The sequence below is a fragment of the Dermochelys coriacea genome, chromosome 8, assembly GCF_009764565.3.
Source record: "Dermochelys coriacea isolate rDerCor1 chromosome 8, rDerCor1.pri.v4, whole genome shotgun sequence".
Classification (NCBI taxonomy): domain Eukaryota; kingdom Metazoa; phylum Chordata; order Testudines; family Dermochelyidae; genus Dermochelys; species Dermochelys coriacea.
Window position 1 is genome coordinate 36,332,133 of NC_050075.1, and position 22,649 is coordinate 36,354,781.

General features: G+C 47.3%; 1 protein-coding gene across 1 annotated transcript in view; it reads left to right on the forward strand.

Annotated features, from left to right (window-relative positions):
* PSD2 (pleckstrin and Sec7 domain containing 2) overlaps positions 1-22,649 on the forward strand; it is a 136,012-nt gene that overhangs the window by 79,433 nt on the left and 33,930 nt on the right. Inside the window, exons 6-8 of the mRNA XM_038414950.2 lie at positions 469-581; positions 7,359-7,417; positions 20,568-20,657. Coding sequence (XP_038270878.1) covers positions 469-581; positions 7,359-7,417; positions 20,568-20,657 — 262 coding nt within the window. The remainder of the gene's footprint in view (positions 1-468; positions 582-7,358; positions 7,418-20,567; positions 20,658-22,649) is intronic.

Genomic DNA, 22,649 nt, shown 5'->3' on the forward strand with positions numbered 1-22,649 from the left:
GGAAAGGGGATCTGAGCTGCATGAGTCTCAGTTGGCCAGAGCTTGAAGGGTTTGGGGCCTGAGGTTCTAGTTAGGACCCAACTCTCTGTGAAGAACACCAAATTAACCCAGTTGACCGTGAGGCAAACCCAGCCCCAGCTGTATAACCCCAGCTGGCACCATTCTCCTGTGCAAGAGACAGGGCTAGATTCAGGGAGGTGAGCTGGCACAGAGCCCAGCATGCAGGATATTAGTGGGAGCAGGCCATTGCGGGCAGGGCAGGGCAAAAATTTGCCCTTCTCTGAGTGAGGTCACACAGAAGCACATAGGCTAGGGGGTTGAGCTAGAGTCCAGAGAGCAGCTCCACAGCTGCTCCATAATCTTGCAGAAATGCTGTTGCCCCTTTGCTCCCCACACAGCTCAGGTGGGGCCCTGAGCTGTGGATTTCCATTGAGACCTGTAAGCTGAAATGTCCTTTTCTATTTGCAGAACGTTCTTGAAAGCGTTCCCTCTGATGGGAGAGACTCAGGAACGGGAGCGCGTGCTGATCCACTTCTCCCGGAGATACTGCCAGTGCAACCCAGAAGCGAGCACGTCAGAAGGTACCTCCCCGCCTCCTGTCAGACACTTCACCCTCCCTGACAGTGCTGACAATGTGCGCGCACCAGCTGGTCTGCTGTACAAACAAGAGCAGAGATCCTAAAGCGCAGCCTGGGGTCTGCTGGTGACCTGGAGGCTACTTGCTGGTAATCTGCAAAGTGCTGGCTACTGCTGACTCAGACAGCGTGAGCAACACCTTCCTGAAGGACAAAGCAGGGTCGCACTTCAGGGAGGCGGACATCTATAAATAGTCCATAGCTAATAATTGATTAATGGATGTGACATGCAGGAGTTATCTGTGGTGTAGGTGATTATAAACACAGCAGAACAAGATGGTTCTAAGCCATGCTTATAAGCAACCTGTGGGCCCCTACAGCAGTCTCTGGTTATTAAAACCTCTATTAAATATTTATTAACCTTTTATAAATGATTTAGAAATGGAACCTTAATATAGAGTGTGACCCAACAGGCTTATCTCACTAAGGGCCACTAAAATCCACAGATACATTATCCTAAGACGTCCCCATGGCAGACATTGTGGCAGATGCTACAAATCAGTGGCATGATCATGTGGGGGAGAGGAGGTGATTCATGTGGTTGCAGATGGAAAGGGAGAGGCCCATAGGAGAATCTCTGCATTGGGATGTCATCCACACTAAGGAAAATGTTTGAGAACCCTAGTCTAGATTACTGGCAATGGTGATTTCCTTACCATGATACAACTTCATGTGCAATGGTCTTGTCAGTATATTTGTTGTCCCATTTTGTAGAGAAAACAGTTAAGCTTTTAATTTGAGCAACCTCCTATGACTATTTGCTGCTCCCATGATCTTTATTCTTTGTTCCAACTAACCCTATAAAAACACAATTGGGGGAGGGGGTTATTATTTCATTTGAAATATTTTTTCAGGCAATTCCCTATACAAAGATGTGAGAAAACAGAAGGTGTGTGGGTGATGCCTACAAGATCAAAGGGATTGCACAATGAAATGCCTGGGCATACTTTGCAAGCAGAAGTCTGGACAGCCCATTATAGTGCCGTCCTGCAAACGTGCATTTGACAGCTTTCTCATTTGTGCTGAGCATTATTGTCTTCTGCTGAGAGGAGCACAGGGGTCAGGAAAAGAGATCTCCTCAAGTGAAGTTACAGGTCAATGGCAGGAATGGAGGTGGAGCAGGCTTGGGGTGGTGGGAGAATAGCCAGCATTTCACCATGTAGGATTCTTGGTTGCAATCCCTGCAAGGGAATGTTTAAATCCAAACTAACTGGCTGTTTCTATTGGTTTCACTTGTTTGATTGCACAGAAATATTTCTGTTGATAAAAGATTTTGCAAAGCCATATTTTTATAAAATCTAAGGGCCAAATGCTTTCAACTTCACATAGTGCTTTCAAATCTGCTTGTGTGAGTAAGTGTGACTCAATGTGAGTAAGACTGGCAGTCTCTAAATGCTGGGCCTGAATTGACCGTAGTGTCCATTTAACAATACGATAACGATTGTTATCGATCACGACAATACGATAATAACATTATTAGAAACAGCTCATGTTCATCTGCAATTCCTGACTAACTTTGGCAATCCAAAGGGAGAACATTCTTACATTAATTGTATGTTTGCTAACTAAAATGCTGGCAAATCCAGTCTCCATTTTGGGATAGCTCCTTGTGAAATTTAGATTACAAAAGATGAGTGGTTTTCGGACATTTATGAGATGGCTGAAAGTGAAACATGGGATGAGCTGTACAGTTGGTGGAATGCAGTCAGCTGCCTTGAAGGGCAAACACCAGCTCAAGACAAGATTACAGTTACATGATGACAAAGCTATGCTGTGCAGTGAGTTGTAATCAATTTGTGCAAGGTCACAGTCCTGGATGAGTCTGCCCCTTGTGGATGGTCACCAGCCACCAGTCACCCAATTTTTGGATTCCAGCTGCTTCCAGCCTGCTGGGTTTGTGTAGAGGCCAGGCATTGTCTCTTCTTCCTCCTCTAGGCACACTCCCAGGGTGCAGACTGCATGTCTGAACTCCTTCCTTGGGATGGGAGACTCCACAGTCCTACTGTCAAGACCCCTAGATCAGTGCTGAACCTCCCAAGGCTCTCCAGTTGCTTATCCATGCTCCCATGCAGCGCTTCCCTCCTGCCACTGCCCCGTGGGATGTCTGGTTTATAATTTTATTCTTCAGGGACATGTGGCTGGGCGAGGAACTTCTTAAACATGCACACTTTACTCTTAGGACTTGTCTACAAAGGGTCGATCAGGAAAATTAATCCGAATTCAGATTAAGCTAAACCAAATTAAGGCCACTTTAATGCTGAATGCAAGTGCTCACACAGGGATTTAATGCGGTTTAACTAATCCACTTTAAATTCACATCTTTAGGTAGTTCGGATTAATTTCCAGTGTAAACAAGCCCTTAGAGAGCACAGGACATTTACCAATCTAGGCAAATCAACAAACATCTTTAACACAACCCCACTCTTGAATCCGCACCGCTACTGAGTCCTTGGGGTTGGGACCGTGTCCTTGGGTGAAGGCAAAGCCCCACTTCCCCAGGGGGGTTCTGTTTGAGTGGTGGAATGGCTCCATTTCCTTACAGAGCATGTCATTTTTCAAAGCAGTCTGTGACACTTTTGTTTGTTTCTATACTTCCGCTGGGGATTTTCCATGCTCCAACCCCCTAGGAATTGCTTGGGCAGAGTCATCAAAAGTCAATGGTTCTTTTGGTAGCAACCTCATTGTTCTACCAGGGCAGAGCTAGTGAATGTTAATGGACCTTGATAGCCCTGTCACACAGTCTCCAGACACAGCTGCCAGCTTCCTGCTACCAGATGGATGATCACATTCACAATGACTGTTACAAGTACCAGTATTGTTCCTAAAACTGTATGGAATTCATAACTGGACCCCAAACTATCCCATAAGGTATGACTGTACAATTAATGCCAATGGCCATTGCAAAGAATTTGGGGTTTAATGTCCCTTCCATGGATGATCATGAGACACATTATTGTACATATTTCAAAACAGCAAATAAGTTGTGCTGGGCCAGAGGTAGCCTGGCCCCTAAGAGTTATGTTCTTGAAGATAAAACAGATTTTCACAGCAAGATTTTCTCTGACAACTGTCACGTAGTCAGGAAATTTGTGTTCTTGGAGGCAACAGCAACAGGTCCCCGGGCCCAGATGGTACCAATCTCGGCTTTCAGAAGGGTCTGGAGAAAATGCTGCTGACCAAAATACACAATCTCTTTTGAAGCAGCGACTCTCCAAAGGGGCTATCTGTAAAAAGAATATGCAGGGCCAGCGAAGGAATCCCAGAGCAGGTACAAACAGTAACGACAATTACAAACACTGAGAGGGTCATGGTTGATGGGCCAAGCCAGCTTGGCTTCTGCAAAAGAACATTGTGACTGGCTCATATTCTGCTCAAACTCTTTGTTTGTTCTGACAAAATAGGGAATAAGGAACAATGGGAGGATATAATTTATTTCAGCTTTAAAAAAGCCTGTGACAAAGTCCCTCTGAAGAGGTCACTAATGAAGTGAAGTCGCAGGGTTAATGGTCATGTTTGGAAACAGTCCAAGGGACAGAAAACAGAGAGCAGGAATAAATGGTCCATTTTCACACTGGAATGAGTTAGCACCGGGGTCCCACGTGGCTCTATACCAGGACTGGTGTCCCATAATATACTTATTAATGATCTGGAAACAGGGGTGAGCAATGAGGCGGCAAAAATAGCAGCTGGCACCAAATTATTGAGGTTAGTCAAACCTGAAGAGGGACTTCTGAGGGGCCTACCCTCGGAAGGTGAATGAGCAGCCATGTGGCCACAGAAATTCACAGCTGACAAATGCAGAGTCATCCAGACTGGAAGAAAGATTCTGAATCATTCAGATCCACGTCCGGGTACTAATTTAACACTCAGGAGAAACTCCTGGGCACTGCTGTGACCAGCTTAGCGATGACTTCTGCCCAATATGCAGTGAGGATCCGAAAAGCGATCAAACATTGGGGGTATAAAAAATGAGAGAGACAGTGATCCTGGGGGTATTACAGTGCTGTTATAGAAGGGTTACCTGACCCTAGAGCCAAATAACATTAGCAAGCTGGCCTTTATGCTATGACCACTGAAATCATTAACTTTAGAGATAAAGTTTCGTGACTGCTTCTTGGAGCAGCTAGTCCTGAAACCTACAAAGAGAGAAGCAATTCTTGATTTAGTCCTAAGTGGAGCACAGGATCTAGTAGAGGTGAAATAGCTGATAATAATAGTGACCATAATATAATTAAATTTAACATCCCAGTGGCAGGGAAAACACCACAGCAGCCCAACATGGTAGCATTTAATTTCAGAAAGGGAGACTACACAAAAATGAGGAAGTTAGTTAAACAGAAATTAAAAGATACAGTGCCAAAAGTGAAATCCCTGCAAGCTACATGGAAACTTTTTAAAGACACTATAATAGAGGCTCAACTTAAATGTATATCCTAAATTAAAAAACATAGAAAGAGAACCAAAACAGCGCCACTGTGGCTAAACAACAAAGTAAAAGAAGCAGTGAGAGACAAAAAGGCATCCTTTAAAAAGTGGAAGTTAATTCCTAATGAGGAAAATAGAAAGGAGCATAAACTTTGGCAAGTGAAGTGTAAAAATATAATTAGGAAGGCCAAAAAAGAATTTGAAGAACAGTGAGCCAAAAACTCCAAAAATAATAGCAAAAAAATGTTTAAGTACATCAGAAGCAGGAAGCCACTGGATGATCGAGATGCTAAAGGAGCACTCAAGGACAATAAGGCCATTGTAGAGCAATGTCTTCATGGCTGAGGATGTGAGGGAGATTCCCAAGCCTGAGCCATTCTTTTTAGGTGACAAATCTGAGGAACTGTCCAAGATTGAGATGTCATTAGAGGAGGTTTTGGAACAAATTGATAAATTAAACAGTAATAAGTCACCAGGACCAGATGGCATTCACCCAAGAATTCTGAAGGAACTCAAATGTGAAATTGCAGAACTACTAACTATGGTATGTAACCTATCATTTAAATCAGCTTCTGTACCAGATGAGTGGAGGATAGCTAATGTGATGCCAATTTTTAAAAAGGGCTCCAGAGGTGATCCTGGCAATTACAGGCCCATAAGCCTGACTTTAGTACCGGGCAAACTGGTTGAAATTATAGTAAAGAACAGAATTGTCAGACACATAGATGAACATAATTTGTTGGGGAAGAGTCAACATGGTTTTTGTAAAGGGAAATCATGCCTCACTAATCTACTAGAATTCCTTGAGTGGGGGGGATCCAGTGGATATAGTGTACTTAGATTTTTAGAAAGTCTTTGACAAGGTCCCTCACTAAAGGCTCTTAAGCAAAGTAAGCTGTCATGGGATAAGAGGGAAGGTCCTCTCATGGATTGGTAACTAGTTAAAAGATAGGAAACAAAAGGTAGGAATAAATGGTTTTCAGAATGGAGAGAGGTAAATAGTGTCTGTACTAGCACCAGTGCTGTTCAACATATTCATAAATGATCTGGAAAAAGGGATAAACAGTGAGGTGGCAAAATTTGCAGATGATACAAAACTACTCAAGATAGTTAAGTCCCAAGCAGACTATGAAGAGCTACAAAGGGATCTCACAAAACTGGGTGACTGGGCAACAAAATGGCAGATGAAATTCAATGTTGATAAATGCAAAGTAATGCACATTGGAAAACATAATCCCAACTATACATATAAAATGATGTGGTCTAAATGAGCTGTTACTGCTCAAGAGGGAGATCTTGGAATAACTGTGGACAGTTCTCTGAAAACATCCACCCAATGTGCAGCAGCAGTTAAAAAAGCAAACAGAATATTGGGAATCATTAAGGAAGGGATAGATAATAAGACAAAAAATATCATATTGCCTCTATATAAATCTATGGTATGCTCACATCTTGAATACTGCATGCAGATGTGGTTGCTCCATCTCAAAAAAAGATATATTGGAATTGGAAAAGGTTCAGAAAAGGGCAACAAAAATGATTAGGGGTACGGAGCAACTTCTGTATGAGGAGAGATTAATAAGATTGTTACTTGTCAGCTTGGAAAAGAGATGAATAAGGGGGGATATGATAGAGGTCTATAAAATTATGACTGATGTGGAGAAAGCAAATAGGGAAGTGTTATTTGCTCCTTCTCATAACATAAGAACTGGGGGGTCACCAAATGAAATTAATAGGCAGCAGGTTTAAAACAAACAAAAGAGAGTATTTCTTCACCTGTGGAGTCAACCTGTGGAACTCCTTGCCAGAGGATTTTGTGAAGGCCAAAAACATAACAGAGTTAAAAAAAAACTAGATAAGTTCATGGAGAATAGGTCCATCAATGGCTATTAACCAGGATGGGCAGGGATGGTGTCCCTAGCCTTGGGTTTTGCCAGAAGCTGGGAATGTGCGACAGGGGATGGATCACTTTATGATACCTGTTCTGTTCATTCCCTCTGGGGCACCTGGCATTGGCCGCTGTCATAAGACAGGATACTGGGCTAGATAGACCTTTGGTCTGACCCAGTATGGCCGTTCTTATGTTCTTATGTAACAGGCCCACTACATACCCTCCCACTGGACCCAGCAGCACTGCTGAGTGTACTGTTAAATCCAACAGCACAAAAACTTTCACAAAAAGCCACAGTGTGTCTCCCCTTTGCACTGGGGGAGCTGAGACGACAGAGGGGTCAAGGTGCTCTGAGGACAACGGTCTGGAGAGCGCTGAGAGCTGTTTGCATTTGTTGTGTGTTTCAGATGGAATTCATACACTGACCTGTGCCCTGATGCTGCTAAACACAGATCTTCATGGCCATGTAAGTAGAGCTTATCGAAGCCTTCTTCCTTCTTTCCTTCCTTCCCAAGTCTTTATCATTCTGTGGGCCATGCTGCCGGAGCACCTGGAGAAGCAGGATGGGGCGGAAGAGAGCGCTCTGGCATTTCCAAGGTGGGACTCTCGAGACTAGGCCAGGTGAATGCCCAGCAGTGCCTGAAAGACAGCCCTGGAGACAGAGCCTCTGTTTGTGTCAAGCCCCACTTAAATCAATGGCAAATCTCCCATTGGCTTCAATGGGGCTAGGATCTGGCCCTTTTTGTATAGTACAGGTCCAGCTCAGATGGTGGCAGTGCACCTTTGTTCCTAGTCTGCCCTGCTGGGGAAGGACCCTCTGGAGCCGGGGGGGAGATATATCAGCTCCCCTTGACCATTCGCTCCTGGGGGCGAGCTGAGATTACCATTGATTGGGGGATGGTTGTTACGATGGAGGCACCTTAGGCTAAATTAACCCCAGCTGGTTCTCTAGTGATGTCAGCTGAGTTCCCTCAGTGCATGAGTCTGATCCCTGCTCGCTAGGACCTAGATGGAGAACCACCCCCAGCTCATGTCACACAGCACCATGCACCGAGCACTATGGGATGCATTGGGTCACCTCCTACGACAAAGCGTGCAGCAGCGGGATGGCAGGGTATAGGGGACCTAGGCCGCTGATTGGAGGCAAGGCTGGTCTGACAACGGCAAAAGGGTATTTAAGGCGATTTCACCGGGTGGCAAAGGATTCCTAGTGCTGCACATGGGGGACATGTTCATCACAGGTTGGTGAGCCTGCTCCTGGCTGCTGGGAGGAGAGATCAGGTCAGAAATGAACATCTTCACAGCCAGGCTATGTATGAGAGGGGAAACCTAACTGATTGCAGGGGAGTAGCATTTGAAAACAGAGAGTACAGGAAATGCACGGAAAAATGACTGGCATCCCAATCCTACCCCATGAAGGGGATGGTCCTGTTACCTTTGACTCCAGCAGGAGCACAATCCTTGGACATAGGGTGTTGTCAGCATTAGTTAGTCTGCACCCTAGCGGCTCTCCCCATGGCATTGAGCTGACCCCAAGCCTGTATGTCGCACAGGGGTACAGTGTGAGGAAATGCCTGTGGACAGTGAGTCTCAAATCAGTCCTCATTAACCTCTCCTAAGAGTAGGCAAGGAGTTCAGCCCCCTAGGCCCTGGATTCCCCTTACATGCATGGATCTCTGGGCATCCTGTAGGGGCTGTTCACACGCAGGTCTGTGCTCTGCACAGCTGTTACAGTTAGAACCATATTGCCAATTGCTCACCTGGCTGTCACTGGCCCTTTCCCCTCCCACCATGGATCAGGATTCCCCGCCTTCCTACATCCATGGATAGGGGGAACGGATAGCAAGTCTGAGAAATTGGCACACTGGCTGCAGGGCAATAGTGCCGATATAAGACAAAGCCCTGAATATCGCGATTATCCCTGTAAAATCAGGACGTCTGGTCACTCTACCCATGTGTTTTAACCCTGTGTTCTCTGGGGGGAAGATTGCCCTCATCCCTAGAGTGAGCCCAGAGAGCCTGCACACCCCATATGCACAGACTGGTAAAGGCCAAGCTCTTCACCTCTGTGCAGCCCCATGGATGGCAGCCATGCCAAGGGGCCGGGGTGGGGGGGGGCAGAGAGGTATGGCCATGAGCCAGCTCCTCCCACACACTAGCCCCCAGTAATAGCAAAGCATGCCAGAAAAGGGATTGTGCCTCCGAAGGCACCCCCAAAGAGAGGCAGCTTTGTGCCCACAGTGCGCAGCCTGGCCCTTAGATCTTTAATTAGCTTTCTGCAAGCAAGCCCCCATGTCCTGCTCCCATGTGAACCCCTCCTCAGTGGGGCGAATCCAGCTGGGAGATGAGCCGCCCCCCTTGCAGAGCTTGTGGGTGCAGTGCGGTGTGTCTCAGCAGACAATGCATGTGCTGGAGGAGAGGGGTGTGACCAAGGCGATACCAGGAGCAGGCCGGGCTAGCCTGGAGTGCAGTCACCAGCCTGGTGCTCTGGCCTTCCAGCTGGGTGGTGAGTTTTCACACCCGCGTTCTCAGCATGCGGCGGTGGGGACCAGGCGTTTGCACCAGCGCTGTCCCTAGAATGAGCCATCTGCTACAAACGCTCATTGATGGTTGCATCACAACCACCCTCTGCCGCTGGGCCTGGGGGGAGAGGAGTGAGCGCTACCCCCAATGGCATCCATAGGGCCTCACAGGCCAAGGCCCGAGCAGCCCGCTCTGACGGACACTGTTCTACTGCACCCGCCACTCCCTCCTTCACGCACACGCTGCTTGCGGGATGATTATTAGTTTGAATTTGTGTGTTTTTAGGGCCAGATCAGATTTGGCTGCAATTCTGACAGAGGCTCCCCTGTGGCCAGTTCCACCCATGTGCTGAGAGGAGGTTTCTTCCTGCTTCTCAGGCTGGGAGGACAAGGAAATAATGTCCTGCAGACGGAGTGAGGCCGGAGAAGTCTAGACTGAGCTAGCAGCACAATGGATTTTCAGCTTCAATCACAGACCAGCATAAGGTTGAGAGAGAGGCTTAAGGCTGTCTGGGCTTCGGAGTGCTATGGGGGGCGTGGATTAAATTTGAGTGGGGCTGTAACCCGTTTGCCTGGGTAGGACACCCCACGCTTGCAGCCCTTCCGGCACCCAGGGGCCCCGGGCATCCCCAGCCCCCAGAGAGAAGTGGAGAAGGGTGCTCCAGACACCGCCAGTCTGCAGGAGAGTGGGAGGACTGGATCCTTTTGGTGCTTCCTTGGGAAGCAGAGATGCAGAAGGAGGATGGGGGCTGGAGCTCCCAGAACTGCCTGGCCCCTGGTGGGGATGGTGCTTTTCGGCCTGACTGCATCACTGTGGAGGAGCTTGCGCGTGGGTGTGGGGCAGGGAGAGCTCAGAGCTGGGTGCAGGATAAGGTGGGGGGGAAGAGCGCAGGGCTGGATGCTGGGGAGAGCTTGGAGCTGGCTGCAGGGCGATGTGAGGGGAAAAGCTCAGGACTCAGTGTTGAGCTGCTGGAGTGAGGGGTGTGCAGAGCTGGAGGGAGGGGGAGTGTATGTGTCTGAGGGCAGTGGGGAGTGTGGGGGAGAGAGCACGGGGCTGGGTGTGCAGCAGGGAGAGCTCAGAGCTGGGTGCAGAGTAACGTCGGGGGAAGAGTACGGGGCTGGGGGGAGTGTGGGGGAGAGAGCACGGGGATGGAGGCAGGGCAGGGAAGGGAAAGCTCTGGGCTCCTACCTTAGGAAAATTTTGATTGTGCATCCTGCAGCAGAAGGCAGGAGAAGGGCCTGAGGAGCAACTAACATACCACAGGACTTGAGACTGCCATGAAACAGATAAGCCAGGCAGGAGGATATTTAAACAGGGGCACAGGACACAGGTCAAAAATAACAGGCAAGATCCTGCTTAGCCCTGGGCCCTTAGCAGCACAAGGACAGCTGGTATGTTGCATGGCCGCCCTCAACCTCCCATCCGCCGGGGCAATTGCAGGTGCCATTTTCTCTGCTCCACGCTCAGCTGTATTCAATGGGGGGCTGCTGTGCCCAACTTTACGGTACCCCGCTGTCATGAGGACATTGAAATGCATGAGCAACTTGAACGATTTGCTCTGAATCCAAGCCAAGCCATCGGCTAGCGCCCCACTTGGCTTAGCAATGACACGGCCAAGCTTCTGGCAGCACAATGACTAGATGCTAGAGAAAGAGAGAGGCTTCGAAGGCCTGATGTCAGAGCTACATCTAAAGTAAGCTACAGAGAAAAAAGAAATTACAGTGCAACAGAGACACAAGCAGCACAAACAGCGAATGTCTCATTGCCCTCCGTTAGCATAATAGAATGTGTGTAGCGCCCAGCATTACAAGGCTACCATAAATAACATTCTGGGATCTCCCAGGGCTGGCAGGACTGACCCACTGGCAAATGAATCACAGGTTCCCAAGAGTACTGTATGTGCCATACAGCATAGATAGCATTACATTAGCCACCAGATAGATTTCCAGATGCCCATCAGGAAAATAAATATGCACTGAGCATGGTGTTTCATGGTCTTTAATCTGGGTCTGGAACAGGATTGTGCAAGAATAGCACATCTCACAAATCCTTTGCATGAACTGAGTACAACTGGTCAACTTTCTTTTTCATCAAAGCATTTTTTTACCCTCAACCAAAAATGGCTTTCCAGCCAAAACACAAAATTCACTTTCAGTCAAAATATTCCTGTTTTTTGATGAAAAACCAATCCCTCCAAAATTGTCCAGAAAAATTGGAATTTTTTCAAAGATCCAAAACACTTGCATTTGCAGTTTTTCACTGGGAAAATGCTCATCGTAAATTTCAAAAGAAACATTTTTTTCTAACTGTCCAGGGACAACAATTGATATTTTGTGATCGGCTGTAGAAATGAGGATCAATGTGAGTTTGCCGGTCTATGGAGGTATCTCTTCGCTGTGAAAGTTCTTTTCTATATTTTTCTGCATGTGTGACATTAATTTCTTCTTCTCCTTCTTCTCCTCCTTTTTTCCTCCTTCTGCTCCTGGATCCTCTCTTTCTGCTCTTTAACCCTTTGCCAGGTGGTAAGTGCAGTGATTGTAGTGCTTTGCTTCAAGTTTTGGCATTTGATTTGGTTTTTTCCTGTGTAAGAAGTCCTTTTGTTTGTGTGAATACCTATGTGATTGTATATTACAAGAATGTAGTTTAAAAAGTACCTGAATTACATGTATTTCTGGTGGGGTGGGGGGAGTGATTCCCTGCTACATCCCAGAGGCCCAATCCTGCTCCTATTGAATGAAATCAGTGGCAGAACTCCAATAGACTTCAATAGCAAGAGGATTTCTCAAACTAAAATGCTATTGATCATGCGTCAGCTTCTGGGTTCCTCTCACTGATATTCACAAAACACGCTGAATGTTTCCCACAGTCTACTTTCCTTCCCGTGGGTTTCGATGAGTCAAAAATCTTCTTCTGACCAAGGATCATTCAGTACAACAGTCTTCTAGGGGCAGCAACCTTTTTAAATACATCATTAATAATACATTGAAGATTCATAGACAGTCCTCAATTTAAAATAAATGCTATGGGAGGCAGAATATGTGATTTGATCTGCCTCCTTCTTCCTAACTATTTGGTTACAGGTGCTGTAACAACAACACCTATTACGTTATTTATTGACATAATGGAGATGTGTTTCAACATATTACTGTACTTTGCTACGAGGTGGGAGATATCGTGAAATCCCACTTGCTAGGAAGGGGTTAACCCCAGCTGGTTGCTGGAGCAGGTGCAGTGTGATGAGCCTGGAATTGACTAGTGCTGGATGCACTTGGATCATGTTTTCAAGCTTTTCTCTCTAACCAAAAGAATCTCAAAACATATTTTTTTAATATAACACCTGAGTTTGTCACATAATCACATGACTCCTGTAGCTGGGTCTTTAAGAGAAACACCAAATAATGGGAGCCTTGTAATAAAATGAGAGTTGGCGACACCACAATGTGACTTTGCTGTTGGCTGCTTCAGTTCCTGAGATCTTCTGGAAAGGAGCTAGCTACAGTGTGCAGGAGACCTCTTTGGTTCTGTCTGCAATGGCCTCACAACCTTCTCATGCATGACTGCTGGTTATTATTACACCTGGGTCAAGGCTTTTGGCCAAAACATAACAATGATGAATAAGTATCACCGTGTTGCTTCATCTTGCAGTTTTATCACAACCCTCATAATATTTTGTGTGTTTTTTTTCTTAAAGCCCCAGCTCCTGAAGTCATGTAATGACAGGATAATCTCAGGTTTCATGGAAAAAAGTGGTTGCAGAGCAAAGCTTGAAATCGTGATTCCTAAAAGCTCAAAATTAGCCCCTCCCCCACATTAGTGTTCTTCTAAAATCTCATGATTGTTAAGCCATGACTTGGGGTGACTCTCATGACTTGGGGTGCCTGATTCATGACTTTTGAATGTCTGGGGTTGGCAGTTCTGCAGTGTTAAAACAATAGGAAATTGACACCCATTTGAGATTGGACTTTGCTCCCCTGCGTCATCCAGGGTCTGAGTTTAGGCTTGATGAAGCTGGAACCTGATCTTGCAAGCTTTATGCAGGCCAAGCCCCGAATGAAAGTAACAGAAGTTTTGCCTGCTTGAAGCCTGCAGGATTGGACCCTCTGTTCAAATGGTTTTGTTTCTCCAGCGTAGCTTGTGAGCAGTTTGGGGCAGGAACTCTGCCTTCTTCAGGTTGGTTTTATTTGACATTGTGGCACACCAATGCCACACAGCAACTAATGAATCATAAAATAATGGGGCTGTTTTTTTCAAAATGTTAGGCATGCAAATGCATGCACAAAATACACAGCTACTTTGCACCAGCAGCGACCACTGTTGTGCATACAAAATGGGTGATTGAAGGTGCCTAATTCACCTAATCAGTCATTTGCATGCACAATAATGTGATTTGGATATGAGTCATCATTCAGTATCTGGGTGTCATTTATTTTTTCCATAGATAGCTAGATGTAAATCTGTAGCAACTCCATCAACCCAGTGGAGTCACACTTATGTCATACTGATGTAAACAAAGTAGGAGGCGATTCAGACACTTTGTTTATTGCAGACCTTGTGAGTGAATGCCGACTAGTCCTTGGGCCAAATCCTGACTCCTGCACAAAGCCCATGTAAATGGACCAGGCCCAGAAGTTCTCCAAGGAGTGGAATCCCCACGCACCCAGGCCACACAACAGCAGAGCCACTTTGTCAGGACTACCTCAGCCTTCGGGGTGAAATAACATCCATGGTCCCTGCATTCCCCATTAGCAAGGGGGTTTGGACAGTGGATCCATATAGCTCTAGGTCCACTCGGCATGCACCTAACCATCCTTCCCTCCCAACCTTTCAGTCTCTCACGAGGCGGCACAGGGAGTGCTGCTGCCGAGAACCCCTCTTCTGGCTGGAGCCCCAGTCTCGTGGCCTTTGAGGCCATCTGTGGGTCTGTATTGCACAGGCTGCTCCTGAACTCTTCCTTAGAGAAGCTAATCTTGGTGAAAACTGCACTAATTTCCTAGGGAAGGGGAGTTTCCCCATCATCCCCTACAATACGGACAGGTGCAGTTACCGTAATTACACGTCTGAGCCTCACTGCCCTCTTTCATCTTTCTCTCCTTGGGTGCACCAGAACGCCATGCACACAACACAGGCTTTTTGCTGCTAGTGCTTTTGCTGAGGAGGCAGTAAGGTCCAATGCAGAGGTCTGAGTCCTAGTCCCAGCTTGCCCATCACCTTTCCATGGGACCTCCAGCAAGTCACATCCCAGTTCTGTGCCTCAGTTTCCTCACCTATAAAATGGGGATGGAGACCCTGACCTGCTGTAGTGTCATGCTTTCAGAGCTACTGCTGAAAAGAGATATAGAAGCCAAATCCTCACCTGGAGTAAATCAGCATCACTTCACTGCTTTCCCTGAGCGTTTTGGGAGAGGCCAAGACAGCCATTTTATCCCATCCCTTCTAACTCAACGTCAGCATTGAACCAAATCTGCCATGACTGCAGCTGCTCTACGAGTTGCTGTGAAGGAGAAATGACACATTACAGATGGTGCAATGCCCGCTAGAACAGAGGGCCATGGAGTACCAACCACAGGGCAGACTGTTCAAACCCAGGGCACAAACCGTAAGTTGGCCGTGAGTTCTAAACTTAAATTTCACCACGCAGCTGCACCTCAGGCCCTTTAAAAGCCTTACCAAGGAGTCACAGACAGTCAATCCCCTTGGGTTCTCTGGTCTGTCTCGCCGCCCTGGTGAGCTTATCTCTGTGATCAATGGCCCCTTACACCAAGAATCACAGCAATGTTCAGGTTACTCCTGATCCCAAAGGACCAATCACTGACCCCAGGTCCATTGTGCTTTAGGTCTCATACCAAAGACAAAGCATGTAGCCAGTCTTATTGTAAACTAATGAAGATTTATTAACTAGGAAAGGGAAGTTAGTTATTTACAAGGTTAAAGCCATCAAACAGACACTCAAATGAGTTACAGTCTAAGGTTTCAAAAAGTAATAGAGGCTTCTATCATCAGCAAGCTCCATTTAACCTTTAGGGCTAACCCAGGCTAGGCAGCTGGGGATCTCTTGCTCATGCCTAGAAACAGTTAGCCCCCCCCCACTCCTTTCCCCCTGAGTCCAAGCAACAGAGAGATCCTTAGTTCCTTTGGTTTGGGGTTTTTTATCCCCCTCCCGCCATGGACTCTGAGCTGCAATCTCAGCTGATGGGAGAAATCCACTTGCAGGACTCATCTTCATAGGAAGGAGAGTAGAAAACAATCAGAGTCTTTGGTCCTTTTGTTGATGGTTTCTCAGTCCAGATGTGGGGAGTTTCCAGTTGTAAGATTCAACCCGAGCCCGTCTGGTTTTGAGGGGTCTCCTCTTTCAGGGGAGGGAGCTAATAATTTCTGTAGAAGAGCAACTCTTCACACTAATTAAATTCCCTCTCCTGCTGGCGATTCAGACAGTCAGAGAAGCTCACAATATACCCACTTAAAAGTTACGTTACCCTATGGAATGCAGACATTACAAGTGAGATTAATGCAGGCAGCAGCTCACAAGCATTCAATAGAGTCCAAACTATTGCTTATGATTCTGATACCTATTCTACTACTATTAACCCATAGGTGAGCCAAACAGATTCCAGCTGTGCATCTCAGTGTCCAGTGGAGACATAGGGACCTTGGCATGAGCTGGCATCTGGTCTGCCAGCATCACAACCACGTAGTGCCACTTGGTAGCCAATGTTCCCTCTAATTTTTGACAGGCCATGTGTGCAAAAAATGTCTTCTGTGCAAATTTTTGTGCTTCTGTGCAAATTTTTGTGCGCACGGAGTTTCGCCATGTGCGTGGGGTTTAGGATCTGTGCGCACACACACGCGCGCAGTTTAGAGGGAACAGTGTTGGTGGCTATGATTGGTCTGCAAGGGGTTGTGATGTCACTTCCATAGTGACGTCCTATTTTACACACTTTTCTGACAGCCATCCCATGCTAGGTTTCATGAGCATACCACTCTCATCCAATAGTTACTGCCCCAGAGCTCCCTGGTCCCAGGCAGCATCTGTGAGTGCTGAGAAATCAATCTGTGTAAACTAAGCCACACCCCACCATGAAGCCACAGAGAGAAGAGTTTCCAAAGGCCAGGAATGTAATAGGATGCTGTACTTTCCAGATAATGTGTTTGCCAATTTCAGGCATCACTTTAAAGCTCATCAAATACAATCAGATCTCCCAGAGGCAAGCGAGGAGCTCTTAGAGAGCTGCAGTGTCTTCAGCTCCCTGCTGTGTCACAGTGCCTCATTTTCCTTCTGAGTCAGGAGCCTTTTGAATCTGGAGGCTGCATTGCACCTTTGCTTTTCCCCTCCTCATCTAAACCTCGGAGCTAACCCTCCTGCTCAGAGCTCTGTCACCTACAGAGCCACCTAATGAGGGCACCTAGCCAGCCTTCCATCAAGGGATAGTACCGGATCTGCAGGAGAAGCAGAGAGGAGTCACTGATGCTTGACTGCATCAGATGTTGGAGACATGCATCTTGGATGGATTGGCATTTAATTACCCAAGCTGTCCAAGTTGAACAGCCTAGGCTTCATTCTATTCTCACAACCAGGTGGCTAAAGCTCCAGTGGAGGTACACCAGGGTAATACTACGTGAGAGCAGAATCAGACCCTATCTATCTATCTATCTATCTATCTATCTATCTATCTATCTATCTATCTATCTATCTATCTATCTATCTATCTATCTCAAACACATCAGGGAGGTAACTATATGAATAAGCTCTAAATGAATTCTCTATGAGTGAGCTACACAGAGACCTGATCTTTCACTTCTCATCCCGTGTCCAGGAGCATGTAGTATTGGGTAAAAGAGATTCTGTGGCCTGCGTTGTGCAGGAGGTCGGATTTGGTGATCAGAATGGTCCCTTCTGACCTTAGTATCTATGAATCTATGAACCTATAAAAGTTCATTCTCCTAGGGGAATATAGCAGTAATCACTGCCCAGATTTCTCCTTCTGCCATTGGCCAATGCCTGAGGCTTCATAGAAAGGCAAGTTGACCTTGTGCATGTGGCTAGTCAGTTGCTCAGGGAAATATCTCTTTCAAAGCTCTGCAGGCAACCCTTTATGCAATGAGAATCCTATTCAGCAAGGTACATAAGAAAGTGCTTAACTCTAAGCATGTGAGAGCTCACATTGAATGGAAGTACTCCATGCATCACGTTAAGCGGTGTGCCTAAGTACCCCGCTGAACCGGGTCTTGTGGCACAAGAATGTCTCCTTTGGTCTCATTTTGAATGATGTTTTTTTCTAGTGTAGCTGCAGCTGATTGGTGCATCCATGTTCACTATCTGATACCCTTTGGAGTGGTTTCCATGAGAGCATTCAGCCCTGAAGATGCTGCAGGCAACAACATGTATTTACTTCTTGCGAATGTGGAACAACTTCTGTGAAGTAGTGATGGGTTCCAGCTGAAAGACTCTTCCACAGTTGATGGTCTTTAGGGTCTGGGTGGTTTTTTACAGCCCATTCTAAACACAGTGGATGTGTGTGACAATCAAACCTGGATTTGGATGTCAGGCACCTCTACAGCTTTGGGATTCAGATTCAGAATTCTGGTTGTGACTTATTCTAAAGGAAACAAATCAGTATCTCTAAAGGTATCCTCATCCACCTGGCCTCGACTCAGGGACCCTAAAGAGGCAGGGATCTCACACTGCCATGAGCAAGCACTGCTCAGTGGCAGGAGAACCCACTGACACCAGGGATAATGCTGGCCCATTACACTGGAGAGATTTAATGAGCTGGTCCATACTAGTTAATGTTGATGGGAGCCAGGCCTAGGGGACAGAGCAGTGGTATGTGTTCATCCCTTTGCCTAGCTCAGAGAATGGCTGTTGTCCCCAGCGCTGCTCTCTACTGGAGCCGGGCTATGGGGCATTTGTGTGTACAGGCAGGAACAGATGGAAACTCCACTAGCTGATTCAAGGATACTTGGTATCACCCGCAGTGGGCAGAGATATTAGTCCCCTCCCTGGGTGAGGATATTCCACACCTCAGGGTCACCAGCACCAGGTCCCTCTCTTGGAGGTCCATTATGCCTCTTCCCCAAGCTCCATCCACACAATTCTGTTAAGGTGGTGGCTTGTAGCGCTGCCATACCCTGGCTAGCAAGTGGGCATGAGTCCCACTGCCCTCTACGGGAGAGAAACAGCACTGCTTGGCTTTGCATTCTAGCTCCTAGGCTGCCCAGAGTTAACTTATTAGCAGGGACATGGCCAAGACTTTATAATATGTGTGTCTATAGTTAGGCTTCTAAATAAGATCCCTGATTTTCAGGATTAGTTCAGACTTCAATAGGGGCTGCTGGGTGGTCGGCTGGTTGGAAAAATCAGGCCCTATTAAGTTCCATGAATATGTACCGAAGGGCCTGAATGTAGGCCCCCACCTTTGCAAAGATGGGCTTGTCCTTTTGGAAGAGTGAGTTGTGTTTCTGCGGCTGCCGGGGAGTTCTGCATAGTCACGGTGTCAACTACAAAGCCGTAGGAGGCTGCAGATTTGTTACAGCGCTTTATTGCTCTCCCCCCTGACCTCCCCTGGGTGTTGACTAATCCAAACCCTGCTAGTGATAGTATGCATAATTGGGAATATCAGACAGAGTCATTCAAATGTGGCACCAGAAACCAGAGCCGCTCAAAGAGAAACATGTCCTCAATTCAACTGCGGTTAATGGGGCAGCAGGGGGCAAAGCTAGCCATGTTAATCTCAAAGCCTGCCCACATGGTGTTAGCTAGTGATATGGGACAAAGCAGCATCAGAGCTGCAAGCAACCAGGGCTGCAGAGTGGTGAAGGCTGTGCACAGCGATAAACGCTGCCGGGGAGTCAGCACATTCTAGTTGACCTCCTCCTTTGCTATTTGATGGGCTTTCACGCCAATCGAGGGTTCATTTCTAGTGCATAGGGAGCATTTCTTGGGTTGGGGGGGAAGGTGCTTGTTTCATTTGTTTTTAGAGTTTCTTTTCCCCCTGTTGACTACCAGAACCCACCTCACTTTGCACAGATTCACCCTGGTCACTGTAAGCAGGGTCCCACGGATCACACACGACGAGCCATCATTACTGTCCTTCTGGATGACAGCCCCTGTGCTTTCCTCTTGTACCGTGGTGAATACAGCAGTTCCTCACCCCAGAGCCACCCCTCTCACTGGGTGCTGGCTTTAACTACTTTGATAATATAGCAAAGCCCTGTTAGGGCTTCTGGTTTTAGGTATTAACTGAAAAACATCCCCAGTACAAAGCAAACGAAAGCAGTGTTTAACCAAGAAATACTGGAAAGACACCAGAACTGGGTACTTGTGTCTAAGGGCTTGTCTACACGGAACAGTCATGTGGACTAGGGGAGTGTGATTTCCAAAGCACACAAACATGTTGGTCATTAATTGGTCTGTGTTAACCCTGCAGGTGTGCACTAAAGGTTCCCTAGTGCACTTTAACGTAGGACTGTTTGAAACGGTCTGATGTGAAAGCACCCTTGGGAACATTACAAACAGATCACTCTTTACAGTACATACTATATATACATTACAGTACTCACTACAGAGTATACCAAGAGAACCCCCCTGATTTTTGGACATCTACCTAAAAATTGCTAAAAATAACCCACCCAGCCCTCCAGTCAGATGCTTCACAGCCACTCTGTGCTACTTTGGCTCCAGGGAATCAAGCCCAGTGTTATTTACTACAGTAGGAGCACCTGGGTTTGGGTTTTGTGACTCAGCTGTTGTGTCGGACTCTCAATCTGGATTCAGTAATGTGTGATTGCCAGAGGTAAGCCCATGTTAGAAGGCTGGCTCCAGATTTGGATTGGGAACACTGCCGAATTGGTGTGGGGAGAGGAGTAGATTTGAAAAATGTGGAGCCAGGTTCAGATTGCAAACATCAGATACCACAGTGATGAGCCTGACAGAAGAACCTCTCTAGAAGAGAGGAGCCACAACATTCACGGGTGTTCAGCATTAGGCTGTTGGATCAGGTCCCGCTCTAATAGCAACAATCAGTTGCTCAAAGCAGTTTGGGAATTTAAACTGGGAGCTATCCAGGGGTTTAATGCTCTGTTTCTTTGCATTGCAGAATATTGGAAAGAAGATGTCATGCCAACAATTTATAGCAAACCTGGATGGCTTAAATGATGGGAAGGACTTCGCAAAGGATCTGCTGAAGGTAATGTGATATCAATGTTAGTGTTATTAGGGTGGCACCTAAAGGCACCATCTCCAAGGCGGGCCCATTGTGGTAGGTGCTGTACATACACATAATGAAAGACAGTCTCTGCCCGGAAGAGCTGATAATTTGAATAGCTCATTGGTAGGAAGGGAACCAAACAGAAAGGCAAAGTGTCTCATACAAAGCAAAGCCAGGAATAGAACGTGGTTAGCTTGATTCCTTGCCTCAGGCCCTTGCCGCTGAGTTATTTCTGGTGGTCCCGACCGTCAGAGTCCAAACGTACCTTCCGTTTTCCTTCCAGGGTAGTGTCAAAGCTTTGCAGCAGTCTTTGCTAAACTAGGAAAGCACAAGAAGCTTGTGATAACTTCGCATGTCAGAATAGGTCTGTTTTCTGGTACCATCTTTTGTTTGTACTCTGTGATTTCTCACTGTCCTCATAGTGTACAAAAGTGTAGCTGTCTGTCTCACTAGTTACGTAGCCTGCAGCACCACTGCATCTGGACACAGAGCAATGCACCCAAAATAATATGGGGCTTCAGTTCCCCTTATTGCATTCCCTACCAGTGAGTCCAACCCTGTATTCGGAGCTCCTTGTAGGTTCTGCCCAGGGAAGAGAGCCAGGAATGCCTTAGGTCTCACCCAGCCACTGGCACAGCTCTGCCTTAACACTACTTTGGCCTTTACAAGTGCTAGCTAGTCCTGTCTCCCAGCACCCCAGCGAGGCTGTTACACATCACTGCCCCGTTTCACAGATGGGGAGCATGAAGCACAGAGAGACTTACCAGGAGTAGAATGCAGATCACCTGTGTTTCAGGCACTAGCCTAGTGACTACCCCTGCAGTAGTCTCAGACAAATCTCCCACCCATGGCTAAGCTAGTAGTGATAGCAATGGGAATTCTGGTCTAAAATTCCCTACTGCAGACACTGACTTCCCCTCTGAAGTCTCATCTATGGTAGTATCTTTCAAACCGGTAAGTCCCAATAGGTGCAGCTCTACCAGTGGGAACTGCAATGTAGCCATGGCCAGTGTAGCCAGAGATGGGCTCTGTCATCTCACCCTAGGGGTGGGGACTCCCCTCTTAGACCTGGGTCGTTCCAAATGCCCACCCCTCACCTTGGGCGGGGAGCCTTCCAACAGCCTCTGAGAAGGCAGGAGTTTATGCAGGAATCGCTCCAGTTCAGAGATGTAGCCCAGTGCTTTATGAACAAACGTCACCGCTTGGGACACAGGGCCCCAAGGCAGGGCTGGCCTTCCTGGCACTGCTGCTGACATGTGCAGCAGGGAATTCACAATCACCAGGAGTCTATCCCTGCCTGGAGAATCCTTGACACCTCCTTTCCAAATGCCAGCACCCCAGTCGTGCTCTCACCCTTTGGGGGAGGCAGGGAGGGATTAAACTCCTTCAGCCCCATGGGGGCAATGACTCCTTGTAACGTGCCCATGGTCAGCATTGTTGTGCATGGCAAATGAGCCTGGAGTCCAATGAAAGCTGCTTCCATCTGAACCGTACTGCAGTTACCCTTGCCAACACCAGCATCACTGCATGATTGCAAGAAAGGCACTGTCACAATGGTCACAGGCGCCGACTCCGTGGGTGCTCCGGCGCTCAAGTACCCATGGGAAAAAATAGTGAGTGCTCAGCATCCACCAGCCCCACAGCTGCTGATCAGTTGTTTGGCGGCTGGCGGGAGGCATTCGGGGGGAGGGGGGAGAGCAGCGAGCCGCAGGCGGGCAGGGAGCCAGGTGGGAGGCAGTGGGGCAGGAAGAGGCAGAGTGAGGGTAGGACCTCGGGGGGAGGGGGCAGAGCAGGGATGGGAAGAGGTGGAGTGAGGGCGGGACCTCAGGGGAAGGGGCAGGGCTTTGGGGTGGGGTGGGGGTGGAGCGCCCACCATGACAAATATAAGTCAGTGCCTGTGAGAATGATACCAATGCCTCTGTTCCAGACAGCTCTCCTGTAGGCAGGGCAAAAACCAAGCATCTCTCTGAG